The sequence below is a fragment of the Taudactylus pleione genome, unplaced genomic scaffold (genome assembly GCF_031769625.1).
Source record: "Taudactylus pleione unplaced genomic scaffold, aTauple2 ptg000372l, whole genome shotgun sequence".
In the NCBI taxonomy this organism is placed as follows: domain Eukaryota; kingdom Metazoa; phylum Chordata; class Amphibia; order Anura; family Myobatrachidae; genus Taudactylus; species Taudactylus pleione.
In genome coordinates, this window is record NW_028284773.1 from 8,289,947 (window position 1) to 8,303,179 (window position 13,233).

At 43.9% G+C, this 13,233-nt stretch overlaps 1 protein-coding gene across 2 annotated transcripts in view; it reads left to right on the plus strand.

The window, feature by feature from the left end:
- CCDC50 (coiled-coil domain containing 50) overlaps positions 1–13,233 on the plus strand; it is a 107,908-nt gene that overhangs the window by 42,203 nt on the left and 52,472 nt on the right. For both annotated transcript variants that reach the window (XM_088444807.1, XM_088444808.1), the window contains exon 3: positions 7,397–7,526. In XM_088444807.1, the coding sequence (XP_088300933.1) occupies positions 7,397–7,526 (130 nt within the window). The remainder of the gene's footprint in view (positions 1–7,396; positions 7,527–13,233) is intronic.

The following is a 13,233-nucleotide window of genomic DNA, read 5'->3' on the forward strand; positions in this document are numbered from 1 at the left end:
CGAGGGACTGGTTATTCTACTTTCTTACTGGTGCAGTGGCCGAATGGTCCTCATTGGCCTATCCTCTGTCTCAAATCCCTGAACCAGTTCCTAAAGGTGCCTGGGCTCAGGAGGAAACACCTCCGCTCCATCTTCCGAGATTTGGAACCTGGGGACTTTATGGTATCGCTGAATATTCAGGTCACGTACCTACGAGTACCTATAGAGCCCTCTCATCAGCATTGGCTCAGGTTTGCTGTGCCACAGCAGCACTTGCAATTTTCGGGCTCTGCCCTTTGGACTGTTCACAGCCCCACAGGGGTTTACCAGAACAGCCCACCTGTTCAATGTATCTGACTGCTTCAGTATCTGTACGGCCTCCTGCTCTTATCAGGATCACCAAGGTACTTTGAAGCCATTTCAAGTTAACCATTACTTTCCTTCACAAGCACAAATGGTTAATCAATTGGGAAAAATTCCTGCCTGAATCCCTCACAGGGTATGATTCATTGGGGAGCCCTGCTGGATTTTCAGATTTGGAACATTTCTGATGTCAGACGAGATCTCCACTCTTCATCTATGAGTGCGCGGATGTCTCCTCAATCGAAAAGTGTCTTTACACTCTGTAATGCGGGTTCTGGAATCCAGGGTGTCTATCTTCAGTAGAGTGGAATATGCTCAGTTCCATTCCAGGCCTTTGCACAAACTAATCCTCTCCAGATGGAACGAGTTTCTCCATCGGATTACAGTTGAGACGATAATGCTCTCTCTAGAGGTGTCTGTCTCTGTCTGGGTGGCTATGGCCATCTCAACTAGGGTAACCCTTACAACAGACACCAGCCTCTGGGGCGCAGTGACCGGTCCGCACTCCCTTCGGGGCAGTTAGACGTCTGGCGATTTCGCCCTGCCGATGAGTTTTTTGGAACGTTAAGCTGTCTTGGGTCCTTGTTCTAGCCTAACACAACCTTCACGGTAAACCGGTGAAGGTTAAGTCCAATAACGTCACAACGGTGGGTTACATCTAGTAGACACTCGTAGTTGGGCAGCAATGGCAGGAATGTCACACATTCTGACATAGTCCAAGGGTCTCCTCCCGGCCTTCTCTGCAGTGTTCATTCCGGGAGTTCTCATTGGTAAGTGGACTTCCTCAACCGTCATGACGTGCATTCCGGGGGACTGGTCTTCTCTCCAAGAGAGGTATCAACTCCTAGTGACCAGAGGGGCCTGCCAGAGGTGGTCCTCATGGCCTTCTGACTCTATCACACACTGCCGGTGTTAGGGCCCGGAACTAATTCTTATGCTATCGTACCTGTAGTTACGATCCTCAGGTGTTTAGGATTTCCAGAAGTTCTAGCATTCCTTCCAGCTGGCTTGGGTCTCGCCCTCCTTTTGGCCTCCTGTCAGCGCGGGTCTCTGCACTGCCAGTCTGGTTCGGATGTGGAAGTGCTTCACTCTCGGGTATCCATACCCTCCTTCCAGGTGTTTTCTGAATTCCCTCCCTTTATCCTCCCCTAGGGGCTCCTTGGGATTTGGCAGTGGTTCTTTGTGTCGTCCTGTGGCTTCCATTTGAACCACTAGCTTTAATAGCCCTTACGTGGTTTATGGCCTAGACTCTGTTTTATGGTGTTCACATCTGCCAGGAGAGTGGCGGAATTGGGAGCGTTCTCATCTGGCTCCCTCTTCTGGATATTTCACCAAGACAGCGTTGTGTGTCGCACTTGCCCTGTGTTTCTTCCTAAAGTGTGTTTTAAGTTCCTGAATAATATGGAACTTATTGTTCCTACTTTTCAGTCTCCAGTCCACACGGCGGGGGTGTGCTCATTGACTGTGGTCCGGCCTCTCCAATTTTCCTGGTCTGTTCAAGTTTCTTCAGCAAATCAGACTCCTTATTTGTAGTCTATGAATTTCACAGGAAAGAAGGGCCGGCTGATACAAAGTCATCTAGCCAATGTCTGTTTATGTCTATCTCAGGGGCCTACACATAGAAAGGTCTTTCTGTTTCTGTTCATGCTTCTTCTACTCGGGCTGTGGGCCCCTCGTGGGCGGCTCTCTGTGGCGCAACGGCTGTTCTGCCTTGCAAGATGGCCACGTGGTCTTCTGTCCACACCTTTCTAAGGTTCTATGCATTGGATTCCTTTGCCTCTCAGGATGCCTTCTTTGGGCAACGGATTCTCCTCTCATCACAGGAGCGTCCCCACCATTATAAGGACTGCTTTGGGACATCCCCAATGTCAACCCTGTGGACTCTGAAGAAGAAAATGAGAGATATGCTAAGAACTTACCCTTGTTATCTCTTTCTTCGAAGACCAAAGGGTCCACCTGCCCTGACACACGTGGCTTCATATGGCTGGTACTGGTCACCGGTTTCCCGTCTCCTTCTCTGTGAGTATGGTTCTTGAGTCTCTCTCTCTCTCTTAACCCCCCCCCCCCGGCCTTTGGCTACTTACAAACTGAGGTACCTCTGGCCTGGGGGCGGGGTTATAGGGAGAGTGGACCCAGTACATCCTGGGAGCTAAAAGCTTTAACTGCTTGGTGCCCGGATTTGGTTCCCAACCTATACCCCAAGGTCAACCCTGCTTACCCTATGGACTTCGAAGAAAGAGAGATAACAATGGTAAGTTCTCTCATTATGGCAAACCATTCTGCTATAGTGGGAGGAGTTGTAGATTTCCAGTGAAGTAGAACTATGATACAAGGCCAGATCTTATTGAGGAGCCAAAATACAGGTTCCGAACCAACTTCCTGACCCAGCATTTCCCTATATGGGGATATTATGGAATTACAAAAGGGGTGTAGTGTAACACAATCCCACCAGATATGAAGCAGGGAACCTACAGTGGAGGTGCATTGCCAACACGTACCAGGAACCACTGGGGAACATTTTAGCAAGTACCGAAGGACATCTCTACCAATGGGCAAGAACATTAAACTGCATCTCTAGCACCGAGCAGCTAACCGAGCAAGACTAAAGCTGCGTATCCACTAGCAGATACGGGCATGACCGTATGATTACGACATCATAATTGTACCGGCGTTCCCCTTCCCCCTGCAGTGCCTACACTGAACGATTGATGTGCCTACACTGGACGATCATTCATCTCTGAACATGGGCAATCTGTCGTTATCGGCAGATTGACCAGCATGTTCAGTAGATAATTGATGTCGGAAACTACCAGCAGGAGCGCGCATCGCTGGTCGTTTCTGACATAACAGTGCGAGATTGTGCATGATTTGTGCACGATTACTGAGCGATTGCACAATTACGATGTCATAATCGTGCAATCGCTCAGTAACATCATGTAGTAGATACGCAGCTTTAGTAGTCTGGAAGATCTTGTCCTAGTCCTTAAATTCTAATTGTATGCCAAGATCTCTTTCCCAGTCAGCCGTATCTTCTATAAGGATTTTGTAGCCTAAGGAGAGAAAATGCTGAGGTCGATCCTGTGATTGGCAAAGAGATTTAAAAAATGGTAGGTGAAGCCTCGTGTATCAGTTTGCTAGAAATGAGGTGTTTAATGGGAAGGTATCTCCAGTTCTCGAGACGGGGAGGTCCCAAGCCGTTCTCATCTGGCGTGCACTCTTTTAGCCAGGTTCGGACACCGGTTGGCCGATACACGTAACTCTTGGCTGTAACCAGAAACTAAAAGACACCAGGGTCATACCAGGAGGAAAGTCAAGATTATGAAAGAGCAGAGTCATAGGAGAGAGCACAGAAGAAATACAAGATCGTTTTTGTACTGATTTTCATATGGACAGAGTTGACATACATATGCTAGTGCACGTAAGGCCCGTGCCAACAATTTATCTGGTCTATTCACCCAATAGAAATAACGGTTTCTACAGAGGCGAAAGTCCCGTGTCACCCCCTCATTCAGTAGATTATTTTAATCTGTCCAGGCCGATGCTAAAGCCACCTGATTTGCTGCAGATAGAGGCCTTATGCACCAGTTCCAAGGACCTGATTTGCTGTAGCAAACGTAATTTGCATCCCTCCCGCTGTTTTTTAAGGTTTGACTTCAGCTGGATTATTTTTCTCCTAATCACACACTTATGTGCTGCCCAGACTGTAAGGTTAGAGACCTCAGAGGAATCATTGAGATCAAAGTAATCCATTAAGGGTTGGTTGAGCCAGTGAGAGGGCAGTTAACTAGTCACTGGAGAGACCTGGATAATAAAATGGAGAAAAAAGAGGGACAAACTGTTAAATGGCAGTCTGGTACAATTCAGCACCTAAAACTGAAAGCATAAACAAAAGAAATCTGCCTCAAGTTCTGGTAATCTGGCCTTCAGAGGGTTCACGTCACCGCTTAGGGCTTTTTGCAGGATGCTCAACTAACTGCCACCTCTCCTCATCCAACATTATCGCGGATGGGACAGTGCTGTATACCAGAACTTGCCAATAAGGCAGGTAGAGCTGAATAGGATCAGCTGTTTGCCCTGATCTGTCACCTGAAAGCTAAAAGGGAAACCCCAAAGATCACGCCGGTTAAGCTTGCGCAGTTTTGCTGTGAGGGGTCTGAGAGCCCTGCGATGTTGCAAAGTAGACAACGATAGATCTTGAAAAATCGGAATCTTCTGATCGTCTGTCTCAACTGAGTCCTGATTACAGACCTTGCACAATATCCTCCTTCTGTGTATAGTAAAGAAGGTGTCAAATTATGTCCCTGGGTTGGTCAGTCGCTGCACTAAGAGACCTGAAAGCCTGATGGGTTCTGTCGGAGAGGATAGAGGAATCAGGTTTCTTATCCATGATGCAGTATGTTTAAGATTCTGGTAAGATAAGTGACTAAGCTGTTAGTGGGAATATCTTCCGTAACACCTCAGACCAGGAGGTTATGTCTGCCTCTGTAATCCAGATCATCCAACCACTGACACAGAGCAGTAAGCATTGATGCCTGATGAACTACCACCTCTCGTAGACCATTGTACAATTCCACAGATCCGACCCGGAAGTCCTCACATTATGACATTCTCTCACCTAGATGTGAAATGTCGGATTTAATGTCCGTCAATTCAGAGCATATGGTATCACTGAGTCTGTGCTCCACAGAATGTCCTGGTAGGCATAGATAGTAGGAGTTGGAGCACTTGAGAGAGATCCTCTTCTTCAGGAGCCTCTGCAGACTGCGGAGAATTAACAGTAAGGTCAAGGTGAGAAGGGGGTTCATGAACAATCGAGGTTATGGAACAGGAGTCCTCACTGGGGTGCGAGGGACCTGTCGGCTTAAGGAGCTAGCGCGTGTCAGACAGGAGTTTGAGAGGAAGGTCAGGACTCCTCCTCGACAGTGGATCTCCTATTCTTCCCCATTGTATGTTTACAAAAGACGTGTTATCATATTCAGGAGGCTCGCTTCTTTTTTTATGTCAACACATAAAACGACTGTGCTATAAGTGTTAGGGTGACTGACGGCCACTTTCCCTGTAAAAAGAAAGTCTGGGCAACTATGACCACTAGTAGCAGGCTCTCGTATCAAAAGATTCCATCTCTGTACCTTGCCCGGGGCCAGCGGGGCATCCCTGGATTTGTCAGGGTAGTTAGTGATTCAGCGGTAAGGGATCACCCCATGGATGGTCCTGAAATGTATTTCATCCAGGAACAGAGCAGTAATGATAGTAGATTAAACTGACAGAGCACCGCAATATTCAGATGGTGCTTACTGAATTTAAATAACTAAAACACAATAGAGCATGTAATGTAAAATGATTAATTCTCAGCCACACCAATGTAAAATGCACTACAGCAGTCTCTGGGCCACAGCGGGGCGGTGGGTGGCAGCCCAAAGCAGTTAAGCTGAGCCCCTAATTATTAGGAAGACCCTTTTTAGGGTGAGGACAGCAAGGGCAGTCTGTGAGAGCAGCTGGCAGTGATTTACAGTAGGGGGAGCTGGGAAGCTGTGCGGTATGGTGAGGGGTTGCATTAGAACTCTCCAGAGATCCACTGCAGGACACTGAGCCAGAAGGGTTAGCCACAATTAGTGCCCGCTTGTCCAGAAGCCGCGTCCGGCAAATGACGTCACGGACCGGCCTGCAGGTCCAACAGGAGAGCGCACATTGGAATTCAACCGGGGCCTCGGGCATATCAGGGCCAGGCCGGACCACAGTAAGAGGGATGCAGACGACTGTGCCAGTTGAAGCATGTGAGCAATGCCTGTTCAGGTGCCCGCTCTGGAACAGGCAGCCAAACTGGAGGATCCCCCAGGCACTAGGGAGGTTCCGGGAGCCGGTAGTACACAATTCAAAAACAGCACTTCGAGTGCTACTGCCAGTTTTGACCGCCAAGCCATGCCCTTGGGTCTCCTTCCTTTTTTTTTTTTTATATGGTCACTTTGTCCTACATGAACTGAGATTGTGGTTTGCATTCTAGTACATATCACACAGCTGAGTCGTGATTTGTAATATTCTTTTTAATAATTTTTTACTTTTGTAAGTTTAATATAGAGCTGCAATAGTTCAAAATAAGTATTATAACACTTGTATTATTCATTTGGTTTTTGTGGCAACCATTTAAATGGTTTTATATTTCTAATATTTCCTCTTCCTCAAACAGTTACTATCATGTTATTGGATTTTACCTTCTTTATACTGTGGCTCTGCTACCTAAATCTTAGCTTGTTTTTTTTATTATAGATCCTATAGTTTCTTTGCTCCATATAATCCCCTTCTCCCTTCTCTAAGGTTTCATGTCCGTATTAATTAGATGTGATCTATGATAAGACAATGGCTTGTTGGGTTATGGTATTAATGTATTGTTTGTATTGTCATGTTAGGAAAGAGCCCTGAATATGACATGGAGCAAGCAGAGAGATAGCAAACAGAAATCTGAGTTTGCTCATGACCTTTTGCAGCTGAATAAAATTTTATATATATATATATTAGGGATGTGCAGGCTCGGATAGGTTCGAGTATGCACGTTGAGTTTGGATTTTTCTCTCCAAAAAAAACGGAACTCAGAAAGAGGCAAAATGTCATCTTGCATGGACGAACATCATCATTCCTGGACTTTTGTCCAGGAATGATGATGTTCGTCCATGCAGGATGACGTTTTGCCTCTTTCAGAGTTCCGTTTTTTTTGGAGAGAAAAATCCAAACTCAACGTGCAAACTCGAACCTATCCGAGCCTGCACATCCCTAAAATATATATATATATATATATATGTATATATATGTGTGTGTGTGTGTATATATATATATATATATATTATATATATATATATATATATATATATATATATATATGTATATAATTTATTTTACACAGTCCCTTGTGTTTTGGTACAGTTAAGTAAAGATGAGAGCTTGATGAGACATTTTTACCTTTTCAAACTTTTGCAGTAGGAATGAGCAATTAGTGAATATGATTACCGTATGTATGATTTCTTGACATTAGACCCATGGTTTAATGTTTTTCTGCTTATAGTTGAGCATCATCTATCTACAAATATCCAGAGAAACCGCTTGGTGAAGCATGACCTACAGGTGGCCAAACAGCTACAGGAAGAGGAGGACCTCAGAGCACAAGCCCGGGTTAAGAACCGTCACACTGAATTGTGAGTACTCCAAAGGGGCATGTGGAATGATAGCAGAAGTCCTTTTAAGGGAATAGTTAAAATGGAGGGATGAGCAGCACCATACTTTTCAGTGTTATTAGTTAAGGTTTTGATGAATGCACTACTTTGTACTGGTCCCTGGATTTGTCTCATTGTCTTTGGTTAGATGGCCATTGCATAGTGTGAATGAGATGTTCACAGTACAGGGCTTTTACACCTGCTTGATACTGACTTTGAAATCTTCTGTACTAAGCAGAAAGTGAAATTTAGAGGTGGCCAATACAGCCACCTGGGACCCCAGTGGATCATTCCAATAGCGCATACTTTGTAAATACAATATCATTGTGTTATGTTTGATATTTCAAATCTCCCCTTTCTGAAGGAATGATAAAACATATTGAAGGGCATAACTGTTCCCCAGGAAACTTGAAAAAAAAAAAAATGTCCATAGCAAAATTTTTATTGATTGGTAATAGTTTCTTTAAAGTTACTTATGAAACCGTTTCCATAAATTATCACCATTATCTTTCATTGTATTATATACATTTTTCAATTATTTTATATTTTTCAATCGGTATCGATTGTCATGTTTTATTCATTTATAGTCCCCATTTTATGTATTTACTAGGTTATATGCAATGTCCGGTATGTAATAACACGTGAGGCATTTTATTAACTATGTTGGAGCCTGATTTTTATCCCATGACATCTGCAGTATGCACTTGTTTGGTTTCATTGTTAGACTACAAATTAATGATATTAGTGTTTTTACTGAAACCTAGAGTCCTATAGCTAAATAGTAGAACCCAGTAATACTAATCTTTATTTTCCTCCATATTAACTGTCTGCAAGGCTGGAAAGCAACTGGCATCTGTACACATTTGCAATATCCAGTTTTTTACATTGCCATCAGCAAAGGCACTGTACTAACTTAACTACACAGATAAGGTTGAGCTTCAGTAGCTTTTTATTATGTGCTTGACTAAAATTTAAAATAGGGGTTATCATTTAAAAAGAGGAAGTGAAAGTTTGTTGTTCACACCTTTAACAAACAGCTGCATCTCTTTCGGAATCTGTATGTAATGCCGGCGGAGGGAAATCCCGATGAGAGGTGGTAAGTACCCTAACCCTACCCAACCCTAACCCTCCTCCCTTTAGTGGTGCCTAACCCTAACCTCCCCCTGTTACTGCCTAACTCTAAACCTCCCTCCCTGCACCCTAAACCTCTAACCCTAACCCGGGGAGGAGAGGGGGGGTACCTGGCCCTCCCCCCGCAGCTAGAAGCGAAGACAGCCTGCTTACCTTTGTTCGGTGTGTTGGGATTTCGTAGTGGGGCTAATAATGGGCGTCGGGATTTCGCTGCCTATCTTTAGTCCCATGCTGGGCTTGCAGCGTCGGGATATTGGCGAGCGGGATAGCGCCCATCAGTATCCAAACTGCGTCCTTGTCTTTCTCATATTAGAGTATATTTACTACGGCCCTAAATGTGTGGAGTTTGTATATTCTCCCTGTGCTTGCGTGGGTTTCCTCCGGGTGCTCCGGTTTCCTCCCACACTCCAAAAATATACTGGTAGGTTAATTGGGTCCCAACAAAATTACCCCTAGTATGTGTGTAAGTTATAGGGAATATAGATTGTAAGCTCCACTGGGGCAGGGACAGATGTGAATGGCCAAATATTCACTGTAAAGCGCTGCGGAATATGTGTGTGCAATATAAATAACTGGTAATAAATAAATACACCAGTATTCTTGACCAGTCATTTGCCGGGTCATGGCTGTTGTGGCCGCTTCATCCTCAGTGTATAGGTTTGTACACATGGTATGATATCTATTAACGATATTGTTCAACGATAAATCGTTCATATAGTTAATTTTTATGCAAACGTCTCTCCAGGCTCAAGCCAACAGTCTATATTAGGGGTGGGCAATAAGCAGCCCCCCAGCTGTTGTAGAACTACACATCCCAGCATGCCCTGCCACAGTTTTGCTATTTGACCATGCAAAAACTGCAGGCTGGGGTGTGTAGTTCAACAGCTGGAGGGCCGCTTATTGCCCACCCCTGGTCTATATCCAGCCTTATGTCCCATTCTCTTTTTCATCTCTGTCTTCCATCTCTTTCTCGCTCTGTCATTTGTCACCCCCTTCCCCCTGTATTATGTGGGTGTTTAGGAAGGGTGAAGTTTTTACCACAGTCTGCACTACACACACAAACATGCACGCCGCTGCCAGTGTGTTTGCTTTGGCAGCCAGTCAATGAGTCACAGACTCACTGGCTGCTGCGCCCAGTGCAGGAGCTGGGCTGGAGCTCACTCATGAGCTCCATCTTCTGGCTCCCGCAGTGGGTGATGGGAGAGACTGATGTCTCTCCCATAGTGCAGAGCTGGCCGGCCCGGGAGGAAGGAGGAGCGGATGGCGACGGGAGCAGGAGCTGGAGCGGGTAAGATTTATTTATTTATTTTTTATGTACTAGTATGTGTCTTTGCACTGCTGGGGTCACTGCATAGGGGGGGACCACTACTGGGGCACTGTATAAGGGGCACTGCAGAGGGGGGGCAGTTATGGGACACAATTAAAATTGTAGAAGGGGGCAGTTATGGGTTGTGTGAGGAGGGGGCAGTGTCTAAATACCGCAGTATAGCCTAGTGGCCCTCGGCTTCGTCAAATTTTTTTATGTGGCCCACACTGCCTTAAAGGTTGAAGAACCCTGAAACTACAGTCTTACAGCATTATATGATACCTGTCGCTTCACTAAATCCAATACTTTTTAAGCACAACTACACATTTAACAATTATTTGAACAGTAAAACTATTTTTAATTAAATATATTTTATATTTTCTGTGTTTAAAATTATCATGATCTCTTCTAAAGTCACCTTTTGTACAGGTTGAGTCTTCCATATCCAAATTTTCCAGAATTTTTTGTTTAGCATGACTGATATAGTGAAACCTTTTGCTATTTGATTGTTCAGTGCACACAAGCTTTGTTTAAAGCACAAAATTATTAAAAATGAAAGTATAAACTTACCTTCAGGCTTTGTGTATATAAAACATAAATGCATTTTGTGTTTTAGATTTTGGTCCCATTTCCAAGATATTTCATTATGCTATGCAAATATTCCAAAATACAGAATATTCCAATATCCAAAATACCCCTGGTCCCAAACATTTTGGATATGGGAGAACCAACCTGTATACAGTGGGTAAAATAAGTATTGAACACATCAACTTTTGCTCAGTAAATTTATTTGTAATGGGGCTATTGTAACGAAATGTTCACCAAATGTCAGCAACAACCCATTAAATCCACACATGCAAAGAAATCAAACCATAGATGTCCATAAATTAAGTTAATTGTAATAATGTGAAATGAGACAGGGAAAAAGTATTGAACACGCTTACTGAAATCTATTTAATACCTTTGTTGGTAATAACCGCTTCAAGACGCCTCCTGTATGGAGAAACTAGTCGCATGCATTGCTCAGGTGTGATTTTGGCCCATTCTTCCGCACAACCAGTCTTCAAATCTTGAAGGATCCGTGGGCCTCTTCTATGAACTCTTATCTTTAGTTCTTTACATAGATTTTCAGTTAGATTCAAGTCAGGTGATTGGCTGGGCCATTCTAGCAGTTTTATTTTATTTCTCTGAAACCAATTGAAAGTGTCCTTGGCTGTGTGTTTGGGATCATTGTCTTGTTGAAATGTCCACCCTCGTTTCATCTTCAGCATCCTGGTAGATGGCAGCAGATTTTTATCAAGAACGTCTCGGTACATTTTTCCATTCATCCTTCCTTCAATTACATGATGTATGCCAGTTTCGTATGCTGAAAAACAGCCCCACACCATGATGTTCCCACCTCCAAACTTCACTGTTGGTATGGTGTTTTTGGGGTGATGTGCAGTGCCATTTCTCTTCCAAACATGGTGTGTATAAGAGTTCAATTTTGATCTCATCTGACCAAACTACAATCTCCCAGTATTTCACAGGCTTGTCCAAATATTTACAAAAAGGAACAGAATGATAGCGCTGGGTCAATAGACATAAATTAATAATAAATAAATTAATACATTGATGTAATATATATAAATACCAAGAAATGGTTGTTTAATGATGCAGTGAAAAAGATATAAAAATCAGAGATAGGAAATATGATCAATAAAATAAAAAAGGTTTGCAAACATAATAAATATACATAATAAAAACATATACCAATAATGGAAGTCAAATTGACTTGCCGCCCACTTAAGTTGATATAAATGATCAAGGGATATATAAACTTCCTAGAAGCCAAGCAGGACCACATGTAGACACATTACAAAATAGTAAAAGATTAACAATTTATGACCTTTCTGAAGTGACTCTATTCAAGAGCCTGACTGAAAAGTAGCAAAGTTTGTGGCAATTGTAACTTGGGTTGTAACAATAAATGGTAGCAAAAAACGTAGTTGTAACTCTGAGATGTCTCTGAATGGGATCCTTGTTTGAAATCCCTATAAAAAAATAACCGGTATTGGAATACTGGATACAACCTCAAATGGTCCTCGTCAGCAGAAACACCATGAGTGCCATATGTCACCGCAAAAAAAGGGCGTCACTTGGGTATAAATCAGTCTCACAAATGACTGACAATTGGAAAGTCCCATCATGAGAGGTTGAAATAAATGTATGTAGTACTCACAGTTAGTGACAGTGGCACTGGTCAAAATGGTATGGAGAGATCCCAGAGTTAAACTGTGTATACTCCTTAGAAAAAATTTAAATCCGGTTCCTGAGAGCAGACTGCATATATCAGCCAGACCTCCGGGTCTGACGGACCTAGGTCATGGACCTCCGGTGTGGGTGCAGGGCCTCTGAGTGTCTGTGCTGGGCAGATATGCCTTGCGGGGCGTGCTGCTAGGTGAGCGGGCTGGGCGTGCTCACACCGCAGGAAGCAACCACCGCAGTATGAAGCCGGTGCCTGATGTCCGTGCGTCTGGCAGGAATCCACAAGCGGTATAAGGCACTGGGTGTTAAGGTGATGTAGCCTTTAGAGTGGTACGGCTGGAGCCTCCAGAATCACAGGGGGTGTGTTCTGACACGTTTCTCGGCAATCGACATTTTTTTCAAAGCTGTCACTTCCTCATGCTGGGTTGTCTCTTAGCTTATCTTAAGTCCCATCAGCAGCTGCTTTCAGCACCTTCTCAAGCATGGTCCTCTATCTTGCCCATGCCCAGCCACCAGCAGCTTGTATAAACCAGCCACTGTTTAGAGGTAGGGGAGGCAGGTCCAAATATTGTGTAGTAAATTTTAAATGAGCTTCAACCTGCTTTTTCTTTAGCAATGGAGTCTTGCATTGTGAGCGTGCATACAGGCTATGGCGGTTGAGTGCATTACTGTGCCTGCTAATTCCAGGTCCTTCTGAAGCTTTCTACAAGTGGTTCTTGGCTCTTGGACAACTCTTCTTCTGATTCTTTTTACTCCTCTGTTAGAAATCTTGCAAGGAGCACCTGGTCGTGGCCAGTTTATGGTGAAATTATGTCCTTTCCACCTCCAGATTATGGCGCCAACAGTTTAGAAATCCTTCTGTAACTAATGCCATCAGAATGTTTTGCAACAATAAGGTTGCGAAGGTTTTGAGAGCGCTCTTTGCTTTTACTCATCATGAGATGTTTCTTGTGTGACACCTTGGTAATGAGACACCTTTTTTATAGGCCATCAGTTGGGAATGAA